The sequence below is a fragment of the Gambusia affinis genome, linkage group LG08 (assembly GCF_019740435.1).
Source record: "Gambusia affinis linkage group LG08, SWU_Gaff_1.0, whole genome shotgun sequence".
Taxonomy (NCBI): domain Eukaryota; kingdom Metazoa; phylum Chordata; class Actinopteri; order Cyprinodontiformes; family Poeciliidae; genus Gambusia; species Gambusia affinis.
The window spans coordinates 17,075,601-17,101,977 of record NC_057875.1 but is presented as its reverse complement, the minus strand read 5'-3'; the positions used below and the strand labels follow the sequence as shown (position 1 = coordinate 17,101,977).

At 38.2% G+C, this 26,377-nt stretch overlaps 2 protein-coding genes across 3 annotated transcripts in view; both read left to right on the top strand.

The window, feature by feature from the left end:
* hydin (HYDIN axonemal central pair apparatus protein) overlaps positions 1-994 on the top strand; it is a 69,979-nt gene extending 68,985 nt beyond the window's left edge. Inside the window, exon 90 of the mRNA XM_044123610.1 lies at positions 567-994. Coding sequence (XP_043979545.1) covers positions 567-776 — 210 coding nt within the window. The 3' untranslated portion in view covers positions 777-994. The remainder of the gene's footprint in view (positions 1-566) is intronic.
* Positions 995-2,678: 1,684 nt separating this feature from the next.
* The window catches only part of necab2 (N-terminal EF-hand calcium binding protein 2), a 103,405-nt gene continuing 79,706 nt past the window's right edge, over positions 2,679-26,377 (top strand). Inside the window, exons 1-2 of one of the 2 annotated variants that reach the window (XM_044123612.1) lie at positions 2,679-3,065; positions 8,025-8,049. In XM_044123612.1, the coding sequence (XP_043979547.1) occupies positions 2,739-3,065; positions 8,025-8,049 (352 nt within the window). In that variant the 5' untranslated portion in view covers positions 2,679-2,738. The remainder of the gene's footprint in view (positions 3,066-8,024; positions 8,050-26,377) is intronic. The other variant, XM_044123611.1, reaches the window with a different exon arrangement.

Below are 26,377 nucleotides of genomic sequence, written 5' to 3'. Positions count from 1 at the left end.
TGATTCTGTTAGTTATTATTTGGATATTGATAGAATATTTAATTTTTTATTATTAATGAGGCCATTTAAAGTGAGTGTAAAAATGATTTGCTTCTCAGACATGGTTTGCGTCTGTATTTCACTCCTATTTATTATTGATTTACAGAAACATTAGTAAACATGCTGATTGTCTTTTTTGTTGCTCCTTGTTCTACGTCCAGGTTACATGTTAATATTTAGAGACAATGGCTAAGCCTTTGTCTCTAAATTGAGAGGATTTTGACACGTTGTGTCAACGATGGCTTATGATTAAAGCCATTCTCCTACATCAACTGCGCACCCAGGAGTCATATTAGTGATAAAGGGGTTCGCAGATTGTGGAAATTACCAGTTTTATTGCAACATCTCTCAGCTTGACTCCCTTATAGAACATCCATCTGGCCACTTTCTACTGTCTCTTGATAGGTTCTTCAGACAGCACATTTTCTTTTTTTACTTTTGCATATTTGACTTCAATCAACAACTTATTCTCTTTTGCATTCATGTGTGAAAATTATGTAAGATAATGATATTTTTGTTGCTTCTAGGTTGACAACCCATCCTTTACTGTCAAAGAGTTGGACAGCATAACCTCCAAAAAGTCACATAATATCATTGTGTCCTTTGAAGTTCCTGCTGGAGGGCAACCTGGACCATGGTTTGGGAAGTTGACTGTCTGCAGACAGAACCCAGAGCCCCGGAGCAGTTCCATTTCATGGGTTTTTTACCTAAAGGGCCAGCGGCCTCAGTCTTCTTAGGGAAGCATGAAGAAAACACCTAAGCAGATAGAAAGTTCTAACCTTATCCTTTATTTCAGCTTAGGTTATCTTTATCTTATGAGTTAGGATGTTAGACTGTTTTGAAGCTAAAATAGAAATGTTGATGCCAAAAATATAGTATAGTATCTCCAGGCTTTAATTATTTTGTTTCAAAAATATATTCTTAAAAAAAAACTGAATAAATGTTGCAGAGAAGCTCTTCCTGTTATTGTTATTGCACACTCATTTCCACATGGGGGCAATCATGTCAAGTGACTGGATTTGAATTCTGGTACTCCCTAGATTGGTTCAAGAAATGGCCTTACTTGACTTTTCTGCTTTTTGGTCACTCTATTGGCTCAACAGCAGGACCTAATCCAACCAAATCAGTGCTGAGTTCTGTTAGACATGCAGCACATTGAAGCAAAGACTCACTACTCAACGGAAAGGGCAGAGCTGGGGGAGTCTCTCATTACCAAAGGTTAGACGTGTCACATCAGACATGCACTAACCACAAACCTCTAATGAGAAGCTGGAGTGACAGTTCAGGAGACACTCCTGTTTCCTGGATGAAGCAAAATCCTCTGATCCTCCCTTTGGGAAGAATAACTTCCTGCTGTTGATGTTCAGATATAAAGTAATATTAATAAAATTGGACATTAAATCAATCTCCTTATTGTTCATCAGTTGATGCTCTTGGACAAGATCCGCAAAGAAAGGGTATTACTTTTGCTTCCTCGCAAGATAAAAGGATTTAATTCAGAAATGACTGAGAAAAGTATAAACCAAATAAACTGAGTCAGTCCTCAGAAAACATGAAATCTCTAGGAGAAAATCCTGCTAAATAAATATAAAAATAACTAAAGCATATTTAATAATATCAACTTGTAAACTTAAGGGACCATTGTAATCAATGTTTATCTTTAGAGCAATTATCTGTTCATTTATCTTTTTCTGAATAAAACACAAGTTACTGCAATATAGTAACGTATACTGAATATATTCTGAATATACTGTACTTTCAGTATATCAAAACTACAAAATGCAACAAAATTACTAAGGAACTTACTGTTTTAACAGATAGCATTTTATTTAAAACATTTATCAGAGGTTTCTAATAGCAGCATTTAACCATTTTAGCCTCTTATTGAACTTCTACTGGCTTCTCAAACTTCTGTCTTAATCAGGATGTTTCAGTAATGCCAATTTACATTATGGCAAACATTTAGACACATTTAAAACGGTAAAAAAACAAACAAACAAAAAACAAAGCTTTTTCTTTATACCAGACCTAGCAGGTGTATCTCAATAAACTAGAACATTAGGTAATACGGAGAGTGATATATTTCAAGCTCTTAATAATAGAGAGGGGTTTAAGTACAGAAGTCTGAAACTACTGAGACGTCTGTACTGTGCAGCATGTACACTTAACACTAGTTAGTGCTCTTTTTGTATCTCTGCTCTTTTTCCAGCCTTCGTGACTTTAATTTATATAGGAATTTTCTTTCATTTGAAATGAGGACTTTGGACCGTGTTTTTATTAGCTGTAAGGCAGAATTCATCAGAAGAATTGACAGCAACGCTACGTGCCAGGCTATGTATAACTAATCTATTTAAAACGCGTTTTAATTTTTGAAATAAATTCATTTGAAATATACTTTTGATCATATCGAAATCAGTTGCAATACGCCTGTTCAAGTTATTGCTTTTAGAGATGAGTTTCATAAGAGTTTATTGAAGTTTCATGGTTAGATGAAGTGATTTGTTATAACTTAAATTACCAATAAATACGTCCTCCACACACACATTTGATTTTGTTAAGAAGTGGGATATAGCAGCTGGATGGGTGTGTTTTTTGGGTGGGTGATGTAACAGAGGAAGTGTTGGGTGGGGGGGCAGGAGGAGGTGGGAGCTTCTCTCTCTCCCCCATAGAGCGCAGCATGAGCGCTCCGCAGCAAAAGGATGTGTGAGCAGGCAGCGCGTTACTGTAGGGACGGGGTCCACAAACTGCTGAACAAAGAACAAGCCAAACTTCGAGCCCAGGAAAGCCGCGAGCAGCCGAAACCCGTAGCCGGTCAGGACAGCGAGTCCGCGACGGCAGCGCAGTCCGGAAACAGCGGCGCCCAGCCCGGTGGAATCGACGGGCTCGTCCGCTGGATCGTCACCAAAATGAGCGACAACAAGAACATCTCCAGCCGGGAGTACGCCTCCAGCAAGGAGGAGGTGGCCGTGGCTCAGGAGCAGTTCTTCGCCCCGGAGCCACGGAGAGGCATCTCGGTTATCCTGGATGTGAGTATGAAGCTGCAGGTTGGGGCGGATGGGTGGGTGGATGAAGACATCCAGAGCGCGCTGCGCACTTACGCACCGACATGTTCTTAAGGCTGTGCCAGTTTGCTTTCAGCCTGCATCCTTTTACTCAGTAACCCGAATAACGAACAGTTTCAGATAAAAAAAGAAAAGAAGAAAGAACAACTAATGGCATACACTTTTGTCAAAGTAGCGACCATCAATGTTTACTTTAACCTTTAGTGTAGTTGTTAAACATGTGTCCGCACAGAAGTACCTTCGAACAGAACTTATCAATAGGCTACAGCCAAATTACATTTTTCTGATTCCATTTTTTTTAAATCCTCGGGAACTACGTGCGGCGTAAACCTGCAAGGAAGACAAAAGAAAACTTTATGGTTCATAGCTGGTTAAAGTAAACAATCGGTATATATTTTTTTCCTTTAAAAACGTATAATAACATGACATAAAATGTTTTAAAAAGTAAAGTAAAGCATTCCATTACAAGATTGCAAAAATCGAAAATTCACTGAAGGAAAAACCTTGCTAAGAAAGCCTCCTGTCTATGTGGATCAATGAGATGGAAAAAGAGGAACTTTTGGAAGATTGAACCACTGCACAAACTGCTTGAATATATTTTTATCGCACTTTTTTGAAAGCTATGCAGTGCTCTTACAACTAAAATATTTTTCTGCAGTTGTGCACGGCATAAGTAAAATCCTTCCGTTGAGTAATTTGATTCTTTATCTTTAAATACTCTTATCAGTTGCCTTATATGATGTCATCAGAGGCATATGCACCAAATGCCTTGCTTTTCTGGGGTTTTCAGAGTAAATGATTCATGTTTTCCACCTGAACATGACATAAAATCTTGGTACCTTGGTTCTTCAGACAATGCTGTTTACCTCCTTAACATTTATTACTTGTGGTGAATGAGCCAGATACTGTAGCTTTATTTCCAATTTTTTTTGTTGTGTATTTATTCAATATTTAGTTTTTGTTTTTTTCACCAGGGTGTCTTTTGTAGGCTCTAGTGTCCCTTATATGACAGTAAGCTGACAGGAAAGGGGGAGACAGACAGGGAAAGACATGCGGCAAATGTGGGCCGGGTCCGGGAATCGAACCCACGACTGCAGCGTCGAGGACTCAGGGCCTCCAAGTGTGGGTTGCGCTATCCCCTACGCCACCACAGCACGCCCCTTCAATATTTAGTTTAATTTCATTGACCTGAGCATAGCAGCTGCTGATACTCAGTTTGAACACATTCTGACATTTATTCTCCAGTTTTCTGGATCACCTTTACTTCTGAAATGCTAATTGTTCTGCCATTTCCCCATACTATTGACCCCCAACATTATTATCATGGCAAAGACTCACACCAAAGTGGTTTCCCGGTGGGTCTGTGTGCTCACAGCTTCATGCAGCATTTCTCCTCATTAAACCTGCTTCCTTGGTTGCTGTAATTTTTTTATTTTTTTATTTTTTGCTGCATTTATTCTCAATCTTCTTAACCCTTTGTATCGTTCTTACTGTTTCTCAAATTCCTTTCGTCTTTTCCCACTCTCCTCACTTCCAGTCATCACTCTCTCATCAGACGCATTCATTCTTAATACGGTTAGAAGATGCATCACTTTCCCTTCTGCCTTCCTTCTGCTTCTGTCTCCAATTTCTACATTTGTTCTGTCTTTTTCTGCAGCTTTTCTGTGTGTTCTGTTGTAACTTTTCACAAACATATGCCACCTCCTCACTACAACACTTTTCTCCCTCTATCCAAAGCATCTCTGCCTTTAAACGGCTCCAGATCTGACTGCTTTCTGTGGAGCTGAGTGCGCCCCGGGGTGCAGCCGGGAAGCAGAACAATGCAGGGCAGCTTGTCGTTTGGAGTGTGGCTCTTCCCAGTAATAACGAGCTTCACTTTGGCCTTGTGGTTGCAAGAATCTACCTCTTAATTTTAGAAATACTAATTGTGCAATGCCAAAGTGTCACGATTAGCTCCTCCGTAATATTGAGGAGCTAATATAAACTCTAATTGTTGTTGTTTTGCTTCAGAAAATAGTTTTCTAGTGTTTTGTAAAGACTGTCATGAGAGTGGTGAGAGTATTTAATTTACTTGAGGTAGATACAAGTCCTCCATGTGTGTCTTGGTTATTTGACTTGTCTTTGTGTTGCCCTGATGGACTATTCAGGTATTACCCCTCCTTACCCCTCTCAACCTTCATGGATCAAGTGGTTGCAGAATGCTTGAATAAATGGATGTGACTTAAAGTGTGTATAAACTTTAATTTATAAGGAACAATGTCTTTTATTTATTTATTTGACAAAGATTAAAACATTTTAACATGTAAGATTTTACCACTAAATCCCAATAATTTGGGAATTTAGCTTAAATCATCAAGTCTTCTGCACTAAAAATACATTTTTATATTCCAACATTTAACCCATATGGTTCAGTGGTAGAGCACTACAGTCCTCAAAGCTGTCGGCCCTGGACCATTTGCTGCATGTCTTCCTCTACTGTCTCTGCTCTTCTTCCTGCCTACTGCTGTTGAATTAAAGCCACTACTGCCATAAAAAAACCTGTAAAAAAAAAAAAAAAGAAATAACAAAGCTGAATTATTTGCATTAGATTAAACATTAATTACTCTTAAACTTCCTATCATGGTCCCGCAGTGTGCAGAGGTTTGAAATCTGAGTATCAGATTTTTCAGGTCTAGATAAAGAATGAAAAAGTAAATGAAGCTTGAAAAGTATGAATGCAGGTGAATAATTTCTTCTTTTATTTTCTCTTGTCTTCCTTCCTTCCATCTTCCCGTCTTTCATCCCTTCTTTGTGCAGATTTCCTATTTCAAGTCCTAGCACTGTAAAAGATAAACCATATATCCATAGTAAACTTTTAAAATGGCCTAAAATTTACTGATAATTCTGGAAAATTGAATTTGAAAAATTGAATTTTGACATGGAAAATGTTTATTAAACCTTTTATTTATTTTAAAGGAACAGTTAATGATGATCTGGTTTGTTGCGATACCTCGATTTTATTTTCGACTGCTCTTTTTCTTAGCTTGCCCTTTGCTGCCTCTCACTTTGTCTTTCTGTCTGCCCTCCTGTTCATTATTCTGCTGCACTCCTCAGCAGGTACACTTCATATGGCTCTCGGAAAACACTGATGAAAGCAGCCGTTCTGACATTTTTCAGAGCCACAGTGGGAGGAATCTTTGGCTGAAGCTATAAATTAGCTTAATGTGGTGCACCACCCGCACACAGTACATAATCAGTCAGCTGTAGATCAGTGAATTTGTTTGAGTGTTTTATGTTCATGAACTTCAACTCTTAAGAGTTTCTCATATGCTAATAAAGAGCTGCCTTCTTTCAGGCCTTCTGATGGAGTCAAATAAAATAAAAAATCCCACTAATTGGTTGATTGATGACCTGTTTTCATGTTGGCTTTATTTCCACTCAGTACAATTCAAGTTTTTTTTAACACTGCAATAAAAGGATTTCCTCTTGGGTGGCTTTCAAGGTAACAACAGTTGCCTGTATTTTTCTTACTGATTGGAGTATGACGTATTTCCCTTTCTAAACAGGTCTAACATGCATATTTTGTTTTCATTAACACTAATTAGTTAGCTACCCATTCATACACTATTTCAGTTCAATTTTGTGGACTCTTTCTGTGCAAGAAAACTTGTCTTTAGAAGAAAACAGTTAATAATTGCACAGTACAATTAATAATTGACTTAGAATATACATTGTTATTCTTTACCACAGCAAAGCTCCTGCATGTTGTAAAACTACCATCAGGAATTTGAATTGAATATAACTTGGATTTTTTGCTTTTAGATTAACATTTTATATGGGGGACAAATGGCATAAGGTTTCATTATTAGACCACAAACAGGTAGAGGCAGTGTGGTACTATGGGGAATGTTATGTTGGGGAAACCATCAAGGTTGCCATCTATCTGGATGCAGAGCCATGTTAATTCAATGGATATCTTACATTCTGTCCTCTTTTAACAGAGTAACCTAGTCTTGGTAAAAACCAGTCCCTTGTTCCATGCTTTGCTTCATACAGAGTGTCTGAAGCCTTGGCTACTGAGAAACGATTGCTTCCTGGAGGTTTAGACTCTGCTGAAATTTAAAATTTTACCTAATCTCTAACATTTGGCAGAGAGGTATGGAATGCGGCAGTTCGGCTCTAAGAAGCTCATTGGAAATTGCCTGCATTATAAAGAACCATCTTCCACTGTGAAGAGAGAAGTGCCAAGCTGAAAGAGGCGGATGTTAAGGCTAATTCAGTATTTGGAATATTTGGCCAACACGGACTGAATGGCTTCGCTCACTTCCTCCGTTGCCGTTGATAAAACTACAGGCAGACTACAATTCTAAAACAGAGCAGAAAATTATCGTCATCATTCACAACCTCTGTTTCTGTTCACTGATTGGCTTGGTATAAAATTTACCAGGGGTAATCCAAGTCAGTGGGAGAAACCCCAGACTGTGCAGTGAAGCGAATTGTGAATCGAGAGGAATTCCCGATTAACCTACCACAAAACTAGAGCCATTCACGAATGATTTGAGGAATGGTAAGTTTGAGGGTTTGATAATGTGGCCTCCAAATTCCCTAGATGTCAGTCCAGTGAAGCATCTCATATCCTAGACAACTTTTTTTTCCTGACATATTCGTGTCAGATAGCACAACACAACTTCAGGGGTCTATTGGGGTTCTCAATGGTTTAGGACTGTTTAGGTAGCAAAATGCTGATCGACAATTAACACGCTGTTAATTTAAAGATATGCATTGATTCAAAAGGGAAGTTCAATTATTACATGGGATCAGAGTGATGGGAATTGTGTGTTTGCTTTTTTGCATTTTTACTGCAAAAAGTGGTTTAAAATTGATGCGTTTGCAATATTAACCACAGTTTTCTCTCACACTAACTTTCTTATCTTCTGTCCACAGATATTCAGAAGAGCCGACAAAGATGGTGAGTAAAATTGTAAACTAGTAATTTATTTTTACCAGCTATATAAAAAAACACACTTGCCAATGTTGGATTGTGAGGGTTTTCTATTTAAAGTTAAGAAATGCAATTCCAAATGTATATGAATTTTGCTTTTCACATATTTTAGAAATGTTCCCAAGCAACAAAATAGTATGAAAACTCAAATTATATTTTTTAAATGCAAACATTTCTAAAATATTTTATTAAAAAGTGATGATATAATTAAATAACCAGTGGTTATCTTATCATCAAGACTACGATTTAATGCAGCTTTATGAAACTCTTTAGATGTTTCTCTATAAACTTTTCCCAGAGTTTTAGTTGTATGTATTCAGCTACTTCTCTCTGGATTACTCAGGCACAGCAAGAGTTCAAAACTTTCTTTTAGTTTAAAATGTAAAATATATATATATATATAAAGAAAACACATCCTTTGCTGTCCTACAGCCATCTGCAGAAATACGCAGCTCCCAGTCAGAAATCAAAGCCAAGAGGAGGCCCTTAACAATGTCAATCAGGCAGATTTGTGTATGCCCTGCTCAAACTCTCCCCACAGATCGCGACAAACTCAAGATTTCCAGAGAAACAACCTAGCACCAGATTTAAACTGCATGTGTCTCCACTTTGCTTCAAACTCCGGCTGTGCTCAGAGAAGTGTGTGTGGGAAATTTGTGATCGCACAAGAATGCTTGTAAAAAAAAAAAAAGGATGATTGGTGTCATATGATATACTGAAGCTCTCAAATTTCAAATGTTATTCTGTCCATTGCTCTCCCACTTTGTCTACATTGACTGTCGCTCATACTGCGTCGTGACAGAACTTGACATAAATAAATCCATGTATACCAGCCTAGGATCTAACAAGAAAATCTGTTTACTTACTGTCAGTATTGGCCATGCTTACTAGCATGCTCATTCACAGCAGGGGGAGTAACTGAACTGCAGCGGAGAGCAACTGTTAGGGTGTGGATGCACTTACATGAGCATGATTGACAGTCCACAGAGAAGATCACATTTTTTTCACAGATTGTTTCAAATTATACTGAGAGGACATAGTGACAGTTTTAACAAGCATATCAAAAACATTTTTTTTAATAAAAGTTACCTTAACTAAAAACTTGCTTAGCAAGTAAAGGTTCATGCTTCTCTCAGATTATTGGTGAATTATTGTCTATTCTCTTTAAGATAGTTTTCTTTACACTTTTACACTATTTTCTCCTCAGTTTATTGCGCACACTGTTTTAGAAACTGGATGCAAACTGATACAAAAAGCATTTAAGCTTAAAAGAAAAACCTTATTGACCTTCTGAGATTGTCAATAAAGAATAACTTATAAAATCTGACAGAATGTCTGGCTTTTTTTGACAAAGCAGAGAGAGAGGGAAATGGGTTCTGCTTCAGTTTTGTCATGTGATTTTTGGTCAGTGAAAACTGTCCGCTGGGGGAGCTGCTGCAGCATCGTCCTATCATTTATCACTGCATCCTGGGACACTGGAGGGTTTTCAGAGGGTGTTTTTGTACAGTTTTGCCAGCAAGCAGTTTGTTTATATCCTTTGGCATGTGATAGTGTCTTTTCTTTTCATGCCCATCCTGTTTTTATCCCTTTTTTTCAAGCTCTTCTTTCTTGTTCCTCCATTCACTAAACCCCATTAAAATTAAAAGTGTTTTATTGCAGGCAGATGGTCATTTATTCTTTAAATACGTGTTTGTTTTTGCAAGTGTGGATGGAATTATTTCCTTTTGCTGCATAGATCCCCAAGATTCATCTCTAAATAACATATCTGTGTCCAACCATGAGGGTATAATTGGTCGTAGTCATCTGTCTTAGTGGAAGCACGCTGCTGAAGTTCAGCACACAGAAATTATTTCCCCCCCTTTTGTCATCCTTGCTGTGGATGACGCTCCCATCTCGCCGGGGGTTTGATGTGATTGTGCTCCTGCATCTCCAACTGACAACATTTTAAATGCCTGCACCTAATTACCAACTTCTCTGATACAGAACGTTAGTCAGGACACATTTTCAATCCCGCTGATCACATTTTGTGGGAGCCGGCCTCTTGCATATGGAGCTCTCACAAACAAGCTGTCGGGTTGTGTGAGACTTTTTGATAACAGCCTCTTGGGGTGTTTCAGCAACTCAGTTCCAGGTGAAAAAAAAATGTCTTTAAAAAGACAGATGCAAGTGTGTGTTTGGGAGGGCTTGTTGTAGCATCAGATAGCAGAAGAGCCTTGGTGAGATGCGATGATAGTTATTATGGGGAAAAGCTGTTATTTGATGCATAGTATGCAGGCTGGAGGGGGGAAAAAAAATCAGTGAACATGAGCTGAGGAAGAGCTATTTTTACCCTTGTTCTCTTCTCTCCTGGGTGAGGACCGGGGAACTGTTTTAATGAGAGAGAGTGAGGGAAGGGAGACACTAACAGGTAGAGGAGAGTTTGTTAAAAAGAAGAGAGAGTTGTAGGGGTAAGATGGTGAGGTTAGTAAGAGAAGAGGAACAGAACGGAGATAAAGATGAGCGAGGGAGTAAGAGCCAGTATCATATGTCGGGGTGAGAATTCAGGTGCACTTGGTCAAAGTCTGGCTTCACATTCACTCTGCGTATCTCTAGGCTGCTGAAACTGCAAACCGAGGCATGTATGCGTGTGCAGGTGTGTGTGTGTGTTCATGTCAGTCAGAAATACCACCAACAAATATGTCCTTGTGGTATAAATGGTCAATGTTGCTTGGTTGTAGACCTATGCACAGACTTGTAATACAGCGTATGTCTGGCACACATTTTTATGCAGCTGGTGGAATTTTTATGTAACCAGTCAGTCTTTGAAATAGTTGCATCATTTTACACCATTGTAGTTCACAGTACGAACAAGTGGCAGCAGCTGCAACAACAACACGTTTTCTGTAATCGCCGACATCCTCTTCATATTAGGTTATACATTCTACTTTTCTTTTTGACTTTTTTAAAATTACTTAATTAAAACTTTGTGACTCTAGAATGACATTTTATCTCAGTTGATGCTTTTGTAAGCTGGAGTACTAGCCTATTTTAGTTTATTGCAGTATGTAACAGTGTTTTATTTCTTTATGAGATCGTTTTTTTTAAAATCATTTTATCATTTCATTTGCAGCAAGACTTGGGGTACACAGGTCATTGTGACTGATTAGATATCTGAATGTTTCAAGGACACACTAAAATCTGTTTATCCATCAAGACTTTGATGTTAAGGGGTTACTATGGGGAAAATGAAAGATGGATAAAGTTCATCCTTGAGGTTTTGGTATGTGTTCAGCATCCATCTAAATGTCAATTCAGTTAACTTCTTCTGAAAATCTGGAAATTAAAATGCAAATGAGCACATTAAAATACTTATCTAAATGTTAAAAAAGGGGCATGATGAAATATTTAATTGCAAGAAATGACAGATTAAATGTCAGATGTGTTGTGGTGTCTGCTTCATCTTTAGGGAAAATATTTCCTAACACTTTTTTTTAATCAACATATCTGCCTTAAAATATAAATGTTTACTCAAGTTCAGCATTTAGACATTAAATCTGTCTAAAAGCTGTTGATGGAAAACTTTAGCCTCATTTAATGCCATGAAATCATTTTTATTGCTACTATGTAGTTAATTTCCTTTTCTGAAAGTTCAACTGCTGTAAAAGAAAAAAAGTCCATGAGTGTAAAAAACAGTGCTCCAAAATGATTTCTCCAAACTCTGATAATAATAAAACCAGCTTCCTGTTGTCTGCGTCAGCTGAAAGCAGTCTGACAAGACAGTCAATGAAAACACCTGTGCAAGTGAATCATCCCTACCTGGTCCAGTTCAGCTGCAAACCTGATATCATTATTTATGCACATTTAATATTTTTTAAGTTGCTTTCCTCTTATTTGTGTATTTCATCCATCTGCTAATTATCACCTCAGTGTGGGACATAAAGACAGGAGGCCAGCTGAGTTGAGGGAGGCCTGTTTGTCCCTGCTTGTCGACACAGAATTACAGCATGACACCATAAAGCAAACATGCAGCTGCTCTCGCTCAGCGTAGCCTCACAGTTACATGAACGAAACTGACCATCTTCCTTTGGCTTTCATTTCTGGATGATTTGTGCTTCCCAGATTTGAATTTCTTCATGGTCTGGTTCATTGTATCTCGTTGAAACAGTCTAAAGCTGCATTCACACCAGCCCAGTTTAGTCTGCTTTAAACTAACTCTAATTTGTTTGTCTAGAAAGTATGGGTTTTGTTTGGGGAAGTGTGAATGCACAAGCGAACTCTGCTCCACCTAAAAACCTAGGTCTCGGTTCGGTTGAAGTCAAATCTGGCGCGGTTCAAATGCGTGTATGGATGCAAGCAAACCGGAGACCGCCCCAAAAGCAGGAAGCGAATTATAACGCAATGCATGGCTCATGGTCTTTTTCCAGAGACAAACGAGAAATCCTATAACCACTAAAATCTGACGCTACTTCAATTTTGTTTACATTTTGTGAAGAAGAAAGTTGCGCTGGTCTTCTTCTGAGGTTCTTGTGTCAATTCCTGTTTGCGATCACCAGCAGGTTTTTCAACCAGTTTTGACCGTTTGACACAGTGCAGTATGAAAGAGAACTGCACCAGATGAAAATTCATCAAATGTTGCAACTTTGGCCCCAAAATGAACCGAGTCTACCAGTCTATCACGTGTGAAAACACCCTTATTGAATTGTTAAAGGAGATTCTCAGTGGAACATCTCTTTCTTTAATTATATGGATTATGTTTTTGGATCAACAAAATCCCCTTTTAACCTATTAGCCTCTATTTCACTAGATATGGGACAGTGTCTGTGCTCCAACTGCATTGTTTTTGGCAGGATTTGAAGACAACTATGTCCCGAACAGTCATAAATCTCAGTTTTCTGCTGACCTAATTTGAAAGTTGAAGTCGATACCAACTTTCTGCTGCAGTTAGTAATCTGTACTCATTCTGTGGGTTTTGTGAGATATGCTGATATGCCACTTCAGGTGTGACATCAAATCCAACTCAGAGCTCTGATTTCCGAAGTAACTGGAACGCAACATAAGAGCTCTGAGTTGGATTTGATGTCACACCTGAAGTGGCATTCCATTTAACATAGACGATTTCAACATGACAAAGTTCATAGACTTTGTTCTCAGTACCTCTTATGGATATAATTTTAAGCTTTAGTTTCATAGGTAAACTCCAATTTTAATCTGTACAGTTTGTAGGAGCTACATGTAACAATAAACTTAGACACATTCTTACATGCATATCTTGAAACATAAACATATTCCACCACATCTTTCTATTGTTAATGTGAGGAGCGGCCATATTGAAATGGGAAGTCAGCCTGGCAAGTCATAACTAGGAGTAGCAGGAGGTGCTCAGTGTTTGCACAAATTTTTAACTCTAGATTCTTTTGTCCTTTCTAGGCAATTTTGTTTTGTAGTTGTAGATTTAATTTGTTTGTGTAAAAGCTTCCTACAGTAGAAATCACCTCTTGAGCTGATAACTTGGCTTTTATTTGTTGGTCTTGCTTGTGAGATGGACTTTGGAAACATTTGCATTTGTCTGTATTTGTGTGGAAATATAAATACTTGCTCCTTGTTTCTTATAAATTTGGAAGACGATCACTTCATTTAAGAACAAGCATTTACTTAATCAGTCCTAAAACTAATGTTATTATAGAGTGACTTATGTTGTTTTCTCTAAAGTAAACCATATGATGATGAGGTGAACACAACAAGGAAATAAACAAACTTAATTTCTTTTCTAATAAACAGGCTATGTTTACTGCAACTAGTCTCCCTTTTTGTCAGAAAAGGCTTTAAGTTGATATGTTTGATTTAGTTTGAATGACAGTAAACGTAACATACAATCATCAGTTAGCTTCTTAGCAATGTTGGAAGTTTTTATTCTTCTGTGGTTTAGAGCGAAGCTATCAAAAACTGTTATTCTATAAAAACAATTCTAACCAGAAGACTTATAAAGTAGCCGAAATGAATGCAGCACCCAACAGAATGTGGGTGTGACTGTAGGCACAATGATAACCTTCAAACAGACGAAAATAGTCACAGAGGCGAAGAGACTCAAGCAAAGGAAGCTGCAGTGATGCAACAGTCTCTGCAGTATTTGAAGAGGCAAGAGTGTAAATTCACCAAGTGGAGGGAAGCAAAAATTTGAGTGAACAGTGAGGAAAGGCAGGGTGACCGGTGCTGTAAAGGTGAAGGCGGAGCAGACTGCTGATGGGTATCATGTGTTTGGTTTATTCAACAGAACAACGACATAACAAGGCTGGATGGATAAGAGCTCTAGATATTTTTCAGAAGTAGTTAAAAATTTGCTAGACACACGTTGTCACTAATTATATTTCTTGTTTAGATTGTTGTCAAAAATGGTTTTCTTCTAAAAAGCCAAAACATTCATTTTTAAAATGAACCATGATTGTAGCTAACAGGAAGTAATTAACAAGCTTGTAAAGCTGTGTGTGAGCTTTCCTAACAGATGCACTCGGTATCAGCCAGCTGGTCCCTCAGTTTGGCAGTTCGTCTGCTTCTCATAAACCTTTGGACTAATGGCTCTGGAAAAGTGCTGACTGAGTTTTGAGTTCTGGCTGTTTGGAAGTAGTTTGATTGGGACACGAGGATAAGCAAATCCCTTACTGCTGTGCACCTTTCATTTTAAGGCAAACTTTCAGTTTGGAGGTATGTCATATAATTGTTTTTATTCTTCCCATTTGCCAGGGCAAAGTTGTCACGCTTTTTTCATAGTTTTCTGGCTTATATGTACAACTTGTATATGTTTTTTTTTCTTTTTATGACAATTTTATTTTACTGTTGCACTATATGTTAATATTGATAGACATGAGCAAAAGAGTAAAGATTGCTGTCTGCATCTACAAGGAAAGTTGGCTAAAAGCAAGATGGCCAGAGTTGGAGGAACGATTCCACATATGGGTTCATAAAAAATGTGGTGCCAGGAGAGGTTTGTGAGGGATGCAGTGAAGTCTCCATGCCCAGGTAGTTGTCAAGGAGATTAATATAAATTACTTTGCAGCCTTTTTGTGTAATCGTTTCATGCATTGCAATCATCTCTGTCACATTTGATAATTTCAAAATAAATGTGACTATGTTTCTTCTTCATGACATTTTTTCACTGATATTCCAGAGTGACTTACAGCCTGGAAATACAGTTATATAAAAGTAGTATGTGTTTTCATGCTTAAGAGTCAAGACTCTGAATTACCTTGAAAGGGTCAGTTGAAATGCTTGGAGTGATTGTCAAAATGAGATATCTGCATAACATGTTGAGAGTTCAACTTCATTTTGAGTAATTTTACTGTGACTATTCACCTACTGGAACATTAGCTTTGTCTGCTGGCAGTTCTGCTGGTCGTCAGTCAGATTGGTGGCATGTGTATCTAATTACTCGCAGTCTTTAATCATAGTACAGTGCTGCTAACAAGTCCCAGAGAGGCAAGGGAGACAGATGAGCTGAACGACAAAAAAGCTCTGTCAGAGTCACAAGGAGGAAAGTCTAAAAAATTTGCTCTAAATAAAACTACTGGCGCTACTGCAGAATTAAGAGAGTTAATTGCATTCAGTATCGTCTAGTATTTCTGGTGTTGCCTACTCCAGAATTTTCTGCTTGTGCCGATAAAACAAAGATACTTCTGCAATGTTAGCTCTGCTACTTCTTTATTATTTAAAGAAATGGCCTGTCAGGTCGAGGCCATTGTGATAATTGTCATTAAAACATCAAAAAGAAGATGAGAATAGGTATCAGATATGGAGGTTGTCATTGACCGTGTAGGAACTCGTGAATATGAGAACATTATGTTGAGAAAAGTCAGGCTGACCTAATTTAAATATAAACTATGATTAAAAGGTCAACATCTTAACTTTATTTGATCTAAAAAAAGTTTTAAATGTGGTGCAGGACAGTGTGATGGAGATGCTGAGGGTGGAATAAGGTTTCTGAACAGGTTATGTAAGAGACCATGACAGCAGGCAAATAGAGGAGGATTGGTGTCCCTGTCTTCTGGATTTGGATCAAAGGCCGAACGTTAAGACGCTCTTTGAAGACATTTTTTCTCACCTGGTGTTTTCTGCCCTTTACTGTGCTGGGGTCAGACACACCATAAAAAAATTGAAAAAGGTGAATTCTGGCTTGCTTTGTTTCAACCGTTTCTTTGGGTTTGCAGGTAGCTGCTAAAAAAAACTAGGAAGTACGCCTGTTAGCCCTGCTGCACACGAAGTTGAAATGTGCCAGCTTTTTACTTGTGAGGTGGAAAAGGTTGGTATTGATATTTGTGAAGAAATATATCTGAGCTGCCTGTGGGAATGGAGTCCATTTGGACTTGTCGGTTCTCTCTTCTTCTCTCAGCTTGCTGTACCTTTCTGTACCTAAAAGTCTGTTTAAGTTTTTCTCCTCACTATGACAGAAAAATAAGTGAAGAGAACAGCTCGTCTACAGTAGCCCTTTAATTTTAAGCAAACTTAAATTGTCAGAATCTGAAAAGCTACTTCTTTTTGTTTATAAAAACTGCCGTTTATCACTTTCTTTTAAATTTTCCCTCATTTTTATAAAACATTTTTCAAGTACTTGTACTAGAAACTGCTGCTGAACAAATTTTGGGCCAGAGAAAAAAAAACATTAAAAGCCCCCCAAAAAATTGAGTATTAACAAGCAATCATGAACAAAGCACTTTAATCAGTCCAATCAGATTCTTTGCTTTATTGCTGGAAATATGAGAGGCAATCATCGATTCGCTGATGTGACCTTTTCAACCAGCTCGCCCCCTCACACGCACATGCTCTCTTGAAACCCTCTTGAGAAACTGAACAAACAAGCAGTGATGAGATCAGGGCGGCGTTGTGCCCCGGACAGATTACGCCGAGTTATTCTGCAGGCTGCCGTTTATTATGTGGGTGTTTATGTGTACCCGAGGCTTAGTTGATGAGGGGAGCACTGAGTGAAAAGTATTATGAAGTTTTGCATTTATTAAACAAAAAGATGGGGAATTGAACAGATTCCTAGTCATAAATAGATTTTTGTTGTTTTTCTATTTTTATCTAGCTGGACTTATTAAAGTTTTTTGTCCACCGGTGGGGCTGAATCATGACTCGACACAATGAGTTAGTTCAAGACGGAAAATGGACCCTGATAGTTTACAGTCCCTTGACTGCTCAGAGATCTGTTTAGTTAGCATCCAAATGGTAGAACAACATTTTAACACTCAATCAACAATAAGGGCAACCAGTTTGTTTCTTCGTTTAGGTACCTTTTGTGGGCGTTGGTCCATCCTAGGCATGGTAAAGAATACCACACTCAAAAGTCAAATGCCATCTAATAATAATTTAATTGAGTTCTTTTGTTAATCCATAGTCCTCAAACTGTGCTAGATGCATGAGTTATGGTAGTTTTCCTGCCACATGAGTTGTGGCAGGAAAACTACCAGATGTTACCACACTAACATCTTTAAATACCACAAAGATGTTAGTGGTATTTAGCATCTTTGCATTAATTTCTTTATAAATATGAACACATTTAGAGTATTGTTGATCACATTGATCTTTGTTTAATCAGGACCTAATCAAAAGAGTTGTGGAAAACAATTCTTGAACTGCTCATATGAACCACAGCAGATAACAGTGAACCAGGAATGTATTTTCTACTAAATAATGACATTCATACTTGGATCTTGACAATATCTAACAAGTTTGACAACCAGTGAGATTTATTAACTGATAGATGTGGTAACAAATCAAATACTATTAAAAAATTAGTGCAGATAATTTTCTATTCTGTAGTGAGGAAATTGGGAGTTTATCTGGATAGTTCTTCAGTTGGATAAACATAAGTGCTGTCATCAAGTCAAGCCTTTTCCAACTATGACTAAATGCTAAATCAGAGCTTTAACTCTCATTTAAGGCTCTTGAGAAGGTTAGTCATGCTTATATGACTGCTCTTGTAGAATATTCTCATTCTTTATATGGCTAAATGAATCATCCTTGAAGTTTTTGTAAATGGTTCAGAAGCAGCCCTCAAGGACTAAACTAACTCCTCCTAGCTATGTGGTTTCCTCAGCATCCACACACCTTTCAACCAGCCAGTTTCTCCTCAATGTTCCAAGATCACAGTGAAAACCTAGAGGCATTTCATAAAGACTGTGGAATACCTTGCATCTTCACCCGCCCTGCTCTGGTCATTGAATCATTGGTCAAAAGAGAAGTTATGGAAGTTTCTTTTCACTGTCCTTTGAATGAATGAGACATTAAATAGCCCTTAGAGGTGAACTTGCTGGTGTTCTCCAGATCCACGTTTCTTCAGGATTTCCTACTAAAAGGCTGAATTCATGTTTCCTTCCTGAAGAAACAAAGCAACCCTGGATTATAACCCATAGTGTTGCACTGTCTGTATGAGATTTTTTTTGTCTGAAATGCTGTTTTAAATCACAATATATTGGGAATCACATATATATTATATGACATTATAAATGTCTTTGTGACCCTTTCCAGACTCTTGAAGACTCTGTTTGATTTGTTCTCAAATTCTTTCAGATTTTTTGTTTTGGCTGCTTTTTCATATCTTTTAGCCTACTTCATGCTGTCAAATAGGTTATATTTAAGAGTTTCCATGACTCTACAGGTCCGGCAGCAGTCATTCTGGTTGCTTACTGTGAAATAGAAATCAGCTTTCCAAAATTTGAGGTCAATCTGTTAATTCATGATTTAATAATTGGTGGTGGTAGTTTTCATTAGGAGCATGTTGGTTTGGAAACTTTTAGAAGGTTGCAGACTTTCACTTGCGCAAACGCAGCTCCACAAGACGACACGCGGAGTTGACTCTCATTTTGAACAAAATATAAAGTAGAGCTCCTCTGAGCTCTACTTTATATTGGGAAGAAACCAGTCGGTAGCTGCTGTTGCTCAACTTGCTTCTGTGTTTAATGAGCAGCGGATGAATCTGCTGAATCTGTGCTATGCACTCTGGTTTGTCTGTTCATGCTCTCTGTGTGCTTTATTGGAAGAGTCGGGGTCTTCTGCTGTGAGCTTTAAAGCAACAGGGGCACTTAAGGCATGACATTTATGTGCCGTATAATTAACACAGTGGCCTTGCTGGGTGTGTCTGAATTGATGTGTCATCTGCATAATAACTTGCTTTAAAGGTCTCTTAGTTATTTAGTCTCTGTTTATTGACCACTTTCCTTTCAGCTGTTGGACTTCTCTGAATTTGTTGCTAAGGTAAAGCATGTTATTCACTTGCATTCAGACATGCATTTCATAACCAGACGTTTTGTCAGCTTTTCTAGTTGCATTTTACCAACGGAGTGGTCAAGGGGGGAATCCAGACATGTTCTGTAATAAGGCACCAAACCTGCTTCTCGTATCAGGAATACAGCAACCCCAGTAACATCTCAGTTGCCCCTGGTTACAGCATACCTCCGTTCTCCTCCCATGAGGCTTTATGACCTGCTGTTGCCATGACACCAAAGTTAACCTCCCTAAAGTACCCCCCTCAACCCCCAGAAGCATTCCTGTGCAGCTGTTTCCCTCAGTTTCTAGTTTCCACTCAGGTGTCGCCTTCCAGCTGAGCTCAGTGAAGGGACTGTTGGTTCATTGGTTTGTTCTAGTCTAACAGATATCACCTTTTGTGTCAGAGTAGCTTAGTTTGCTTCAACTCAGAGTCTATGAGGACTGTATTGATGCTGATGGGTTTTTTTTTTCTTCCACTGGGAGAGAACTTTTATTTTTTCTTCAGGCAAGTGCAGCACAAAGTCCTTTGCAGGAGTTAAAAACAGAAACAGGCAGAGAAATCAACAAAACGACAAATAACAAATGATCAAATGACGTAAACATTCAGACAAAACAAACAAGATGTGTGTGTTATTTTATATCCACATAAACAGGCATTTAATCGACAGGAGCACATTGCACACTGCCACATTGCTTTGTCCCCTGATTGGTTTGTTTCAAATTCTTCATATGACGTCTAATGCCTTTCCTTCTTATTGCGTGACTAATAGTGATTCTGCTGATGCATTTTACAACCTGAGCTGTGAACCTTTACAGCTCATCCAGTTACCATTGGCCTCTTCTCTTAAGATTTCTCTCCTTGCCTGCCTAAATCACCATAGTAGGTTAGCTGTTGTTGTCATCCTGTTTCTGTTTTCAGTTAATGATGCTTTATTAGATGTTCAAAGCTTGAGACATTGTTTTATAACGTAACCCTGCTTTTAACTTCTCTACAACTTTACCTCTAATTTGCTGCTGTGTTCCTTGATAATTAACAAAGTTGTTTGTTTGCTAATAAAATCTCTAAGGTGCTAATGGTGAGATTATGTCTTGCACAGGTGGAGTGTATTAACTATTTAGGTTACTTCTTAATTCACTGGGTTCCACTGGATTTTATTTAGAGGCAGCTGTGTAGATGGGATTGAGTAGAGGTGCAGTACAGATTCTTTTCTATAAAGAGAATTGGAAACCGTCCATTATTTTTTCTTCACTTCACAAATATGCATTACTCTTTGTTGGTTTGTTACATAAAATTCTAATTCTTTGTGTCATTTGAACAAATATGAAAATGTTCATGGGGGTTTATTGTTTTTTTTTGCTTTTTGTTTTGCAAGGGTATTGTATGTCAGAACAAATCTGAGTGGCTGATGAAGTGTTTCTTGTCAAAACAGAGGATCTTCTGAGTGTTATAAGATAATCTCCTGTGCATCCAACAGAGCCAATTGCCTCATATTTAAATAGTGTTTTCCCTCATTGTTCCCCTTCACACGTGCAGCCTCACCTCTGCTCCCACATCTCAGCTGCTTCTGTATTTCTGACACACTTCACTGATTTTTCCTGTCGAGTTACATTTGATGCCCACCCGGCAGATGGCATCTAGAACAGCATCTGTTGCCAATAAACAGACACTCCTACTTTACCACTCACAAAGGTGTTTTTCAAAAACCCTGTTGACCGACAGAAGTTACTTCCCCAACATGCATAGATGATTTTTGTTTCTGTTGTAGCTTTGTTTGCAGTCAGTCGCAGTTATGTGAGATTCTGTGGAAAAAACTGCTTTAGTACATTTTGTAGTAGTTCAAAATTGTTACAAGCTAAAGTTATGCCACATTAAAATGCGTCTGGATTTGTAAAACGCACCTTTGTGGGGGAAAATAAAACATGTTTTGAATCAAAATCCATCATACATGGCTTGGCAAACTCCCACTTTTCGCCGTTGGTTGTGTGTGTTTCCACAGAGGAGTCTAAATTCCTTATACAGCTCGTAATATTTAACATCGTAAAACCAGCTTGAGAAAAACATGACTTCCTGTGAGGTCAGTGCACTCTCAGCCAGGTGAACCAATCCATCTCAGGCAGCATGCAGGCATTTCATATGAATGAATTTATCTATAATAACCCAAACAGAGGTGTAAAGTTGGATCTAGTCCATTTTAAAACTTAAAAAAAATCTTTGCAAATCACGGAGGTGTTTAAGTCTTTTTGAAAACTTGCAGCAGTTCAAGAGTTGAAAAACCTTTAGAGGGTCTTAAAAAGTATAACAAGAATACCCCTAAAAGCTTTAGAGCAGCAGTATTGATTTATGGTTTAATATTCTTTATTTCAGTGAGATCTACACAGGCTTTGTATGATAAATGAGTTCTATTTTATAACGGTCAGTGTAACATAAAGCAATTGCATGCAAACATCACAGCCGTAACTTCAGGCAATATTTAAAATGTTTTCATGTGTGCATAAAAACATGACTCAGAGATGTATGCACAGGGAACTAGAATCATTCCTTTTTTTATGTACTGCTGAACTCACCGTCAGACTTTAGGACTTTAGATAATGTCTTTATTTAAAATGAAATTTGATAAAGTCAGTGCTTTCCTAATGTTTTGGGCTGTCAAGAAAAATAGTTTTCATATTTTAAACAAATATTTTGTTATAGTTATGTGTACCTGAATGTCAAAGGACATTAGGATATCTGGAAAAGCAACTGGTCAAGTAGTTTTAGAATAAAGATTAATTTCTCAGTTAATAATCTACTAAAGACTGAATGGAAAACAGTAACTCTGGTCTGATTTAGAGAGTTAATATTAAAATCTAGTTGTTAAGGTCAAACATACCTTCTATTATCTGAATCTTAATTTACTTAAAAGACCTGTGTAGGTTAGGTGTTTAATTATTTGGGAAGTTAATTTACCAACTTGTTAAAAGCCAAAGAAGTCTAAGACTAACTTTGTCTTGTGTCTTAATGTACACAGTGTCCCCATTTTGAGAGGAGAGCTTATTGTTTTTAGCTGGTTTATTAAGTCTAAACAAAACCCATTTTATCTAAATCAGAATCCAAGGAAGTGAAAAGTTGAAATCAAGGCTTTATCCAGGCTGCATCTTGAAAGCAACTCATTGTACATAAAACCTAACCTTGTAATTTATAATCTGGTTTATTGGCTTTCATTCAGCCCCAAGAGACAACAGAACTGGATAATTGTATTTACCAAGCTAAACAGATTTCTTCTAATTTGAGTACATTGGATGGAGCAGGAGACGGAAAGATTGATCGGGTCTTGCCTGGAGCTGTAAGGGCTTTACGCTGCTATTTGGTAGTGAAGAAGGACTGTGAAACGCTAAGCTCTGAATTTAATGATGCATCTGCATCCTAAACCTCAGCTGTAGTTATGAGAGCTGACTGAATGTGCCAGGTTCAGGATAAAAGAGTCTGAAATGAGAATTGGATGGTCTGGGCTTTACCTTAGAGAAGAGGTGAAGAGGTTTGTCATTTGAGAGGAAGAAACATAGTGAGATTATTTGGAATTTGATTAAAAGGCCTCCAGAAAAGCTTCCTTTATGGTTTTCTGTTGGAGCAGAGCCTTAGGCAAACCCAAAACTCACTTTAAGGACTAGAAAACTTTTTTTTTTTACCTCCAAACATTTGATGAGGTTTGATTCTCTGGTTGCCTGCCCTATAGGATACCTATTCTTGTTTCTCTTTTTAGCAAAACAGGTGGTGTCTTTTCAAATTCAATTAAGAAAAACTTTGAAGTTCTTTAATTAATTATTTGTGAATGAATTCAGTTTGGTTTTTCATTGGAACTAACATGCAAGTTGAAGCTGATATTTGGGATAATATTTCATTTAGTTGAGCTTTCTCAACTAAATGAAAACCGTCCAAACACAGATCAGGTTCCACACTTGCATTCAGTGCTGCCTCTCTTTACTGAGGATAAAATTATCACTTGAGAGGATGCCGACAATTGTTGAATAAATTTTACTTATGTAGAATCCCTTAAAGTCATTTCAACAGAGCTATGACTCTGTGTAAGTTTGGCCTCTGCACTGAAAATAAACGTAGGATTATTCCTATCCTCCTCTCATAAACATAAAAAGTATGAGGTTGTAGCTTGGCCTGATGTCATCTCAAGACACTTTAAAAGACAAACGGATCACATTCATATACAGAAGTATATGAGTCCAGTCATGGAAACAGGCTCAAATTTAGTTTCATACGTTCCAATTCACTTCTGTCAAATTTAACTTATAATGAAAGTTAGTAAATCAAAGTTATCTCAGGAACACCATTTGATTGTATCAAAACAATTGACTTCAATTACTCACTCCAAGCAAATTGGTCATCATATCCGAAATGCTTATCAGGCTGCTGAGGCTTCAGGGTATTGATATTAAAAACAGACCACTGACACAAAATGGGAAAAAGAATAATGTTTAATGTCCACAATGCTCCATCAACTTCCTCTAAACACCATCATCTTGCAAAAATGAGTTGTGGACATTATAAATATATCACTGGGTAAAGTTGCAGGAACAGAAACTATAACATAGAAATCAACCACAAAGGACTGATTGAAGCAGAGGGAGGCCGCCGATGATGCTGGGATCTGGTGCATAGATCGTCCTCACAGGTGCCTCCATTATCTGCCATCAGAGAGGATTACTCACCATTAGGATAGAGCCTCACAGTCACTCCTGAACTTTACAGATACACATCATCTTTACTTGTATTGTATTGTGAGCAGCCACACTCCTCTAATAATATTATTATGTTCAGGGAGCAGATTGATGATAATTACACATCATTCCACTCTCCACTGAGACAGAAAATGGATAAGGGTGGCTGATGAACATTTACTGTGGCTCATCTCTTCATGCAGACAGACACAGAGCGACTTGCTCCCAACAGGGATCCATCTGTCAGCATTGACATGCAGACAGAATCGTATCCTTCTCATTAAGACAAATTATTGCACACATCCTTTTGCTTTTTAAAAAATTATTATTAAGAAACAGAGCAGTGATGCTATAAATAAAACAATTTAGGGCACAATAGGCCTCATTTGTCAAAAACCAGTGTAGATTGACACATGCAAATGATCTTAGCATAAGTTTCATGTAGGATTTATAAAATGTTCTTTACGGAAGCCATTCTAGTGTACAACCAATTGGGTCTTGGAATATCTAGCGCCTCGAAAAAGTCACAATTTACATGCCATGGCTTATTTACTCAGTTCCAGGAGGAAGATGTTGGCGGGGGGCCGGCCCCTGTGGTGTGCTGTTGTTTGTGTAGGTGCTCGGACCATGTCCCAGGGTGCTGGGTTCCTGTCTGGCTGCCTATGGGTTCTGGGGGTGTGTCAAGTCGGCTGTTGGCTCCAAAACTAAACTGGGCTCTTATGGGAATCCCTCCTTCTTGACCTCCAGGGGGCTAGCTAACCAGGTGGGTTGGTAATGTGCCTTCCCTCCCTTATTTCTTCCAGGTACCACACTGAGCTCCTGCCTGCCCAGCATGTTGGGAGCTCTGCAGAGGTTTCTCCTGCTTGGTGCTGGGGCAGTTTCGCTTTTGGGGATTTGTATGACCATCACAGGAAGCCGGTTATAGGCTTGACCTGTGCTTCAGTGATAACTTACCTCTGTGTGGGGCATATAGCTGCTCTAGCATGGTGTTTTGTGTCTGTCGGCCCACCGGGGCTTCCTGGGTGCCGATGATGATTGCTGAGTGATGCAGACTTCCTAGTAGACTTGTCATGAAACTAAAATTTTAAACTCAGTATCGAGTCTAAGAAAAATACTCAAAGCCATTTTTAATTCTTGTGCAACACTTTTTGTAAGTGCACCGATAAATCGGTCCCTAATTTTAGGAGACTGATGATTGGTCAATCAGACTGGTCTTATCTACCTCAGCTAAGGTCTAAAATATCAGGCACTGTGCTCTTTTGCTCTATCAAAATCGAACTAGTGACAACTGAGTTGAGGACTGTAGCCTGTAAATGGGCCACACGCTTTACCACTGAGCCATGTGGCGTCCAGAACCATTGTAGCTTTTGACCTCCAAAAACAAAATAGAAATTTGTTCTTGTGTTTTCAGGGGTGATTTAAAATTCTATTCTTTAACAAAGTTTTCAGAAATGTTCTTTTTAAACGTGTTATATTTATTAAATGTCAAGGTTTCTTCATGCAGAATATGCAGCTGTCTTTTGGCAGTCCTCTTTAGAGAGTCGATGGCCCAGTTTAATGACCCAAAGTGTAGAGGCTTTATGCTCCTGTTGTCACATTACCTGGAGCCAGAGGTTCCCCTCCCCCCCATCTACAATGAGCCTGAATGGCTTGTCTTGTGTTTAAATGTTTAATCGGATGTCTGTCCTTATGAAAGTTGTGGATCCAGTCAAGCACAGCCTGCTCAGGTGTTCAGGTAATGATGAATTCATTTGCATTGATGTGGATGTGGCTGACTGAGTGCAGCATCAGAAGAAACTAACTGGTTGTAATGTGTAGGTTTATGAAAGCCTGTGTGCATTACTAACTCCCAGTACTTCAAGTGTGTGGTTTTGATGGATGTTGAGGATTAACAGGAACTGAGCGCGCCATACTTCCTCGTCTGTCAGAAGGAACAGATGCATGGGAATGATAAATTCACACATTGCCACAAACATTTTTTTTGTCCTCTAACAGCTGCAATACTTAAGCAGAACAATATAAGAATTTGTTTAAAAAACCCCCAAAAACTAAGAAAGTTCTTCTTGACAGAATTTCATTAAATTGCCTTTACAGTGCCTTGGAAAAAACTTTCTCATTTTGTCATGTTTGAACTAAAAATAATGTTTTTCTACTAAGATGTTTTTTTTCTAAATCAACACAAAGCAGTACATAATTAGGAAGTCTAAGGAACAAGGCACACACAAAGTGTGATGTGTGTAATCATCTAGCTTTACTCTGATGCCCCTAAAGAAAATCAAGTACAACCGATAACCTTTAAAAGTCACCACATAATAAATAGTTAAGTTGTGTGTGTGATTTATTTTCAATATAA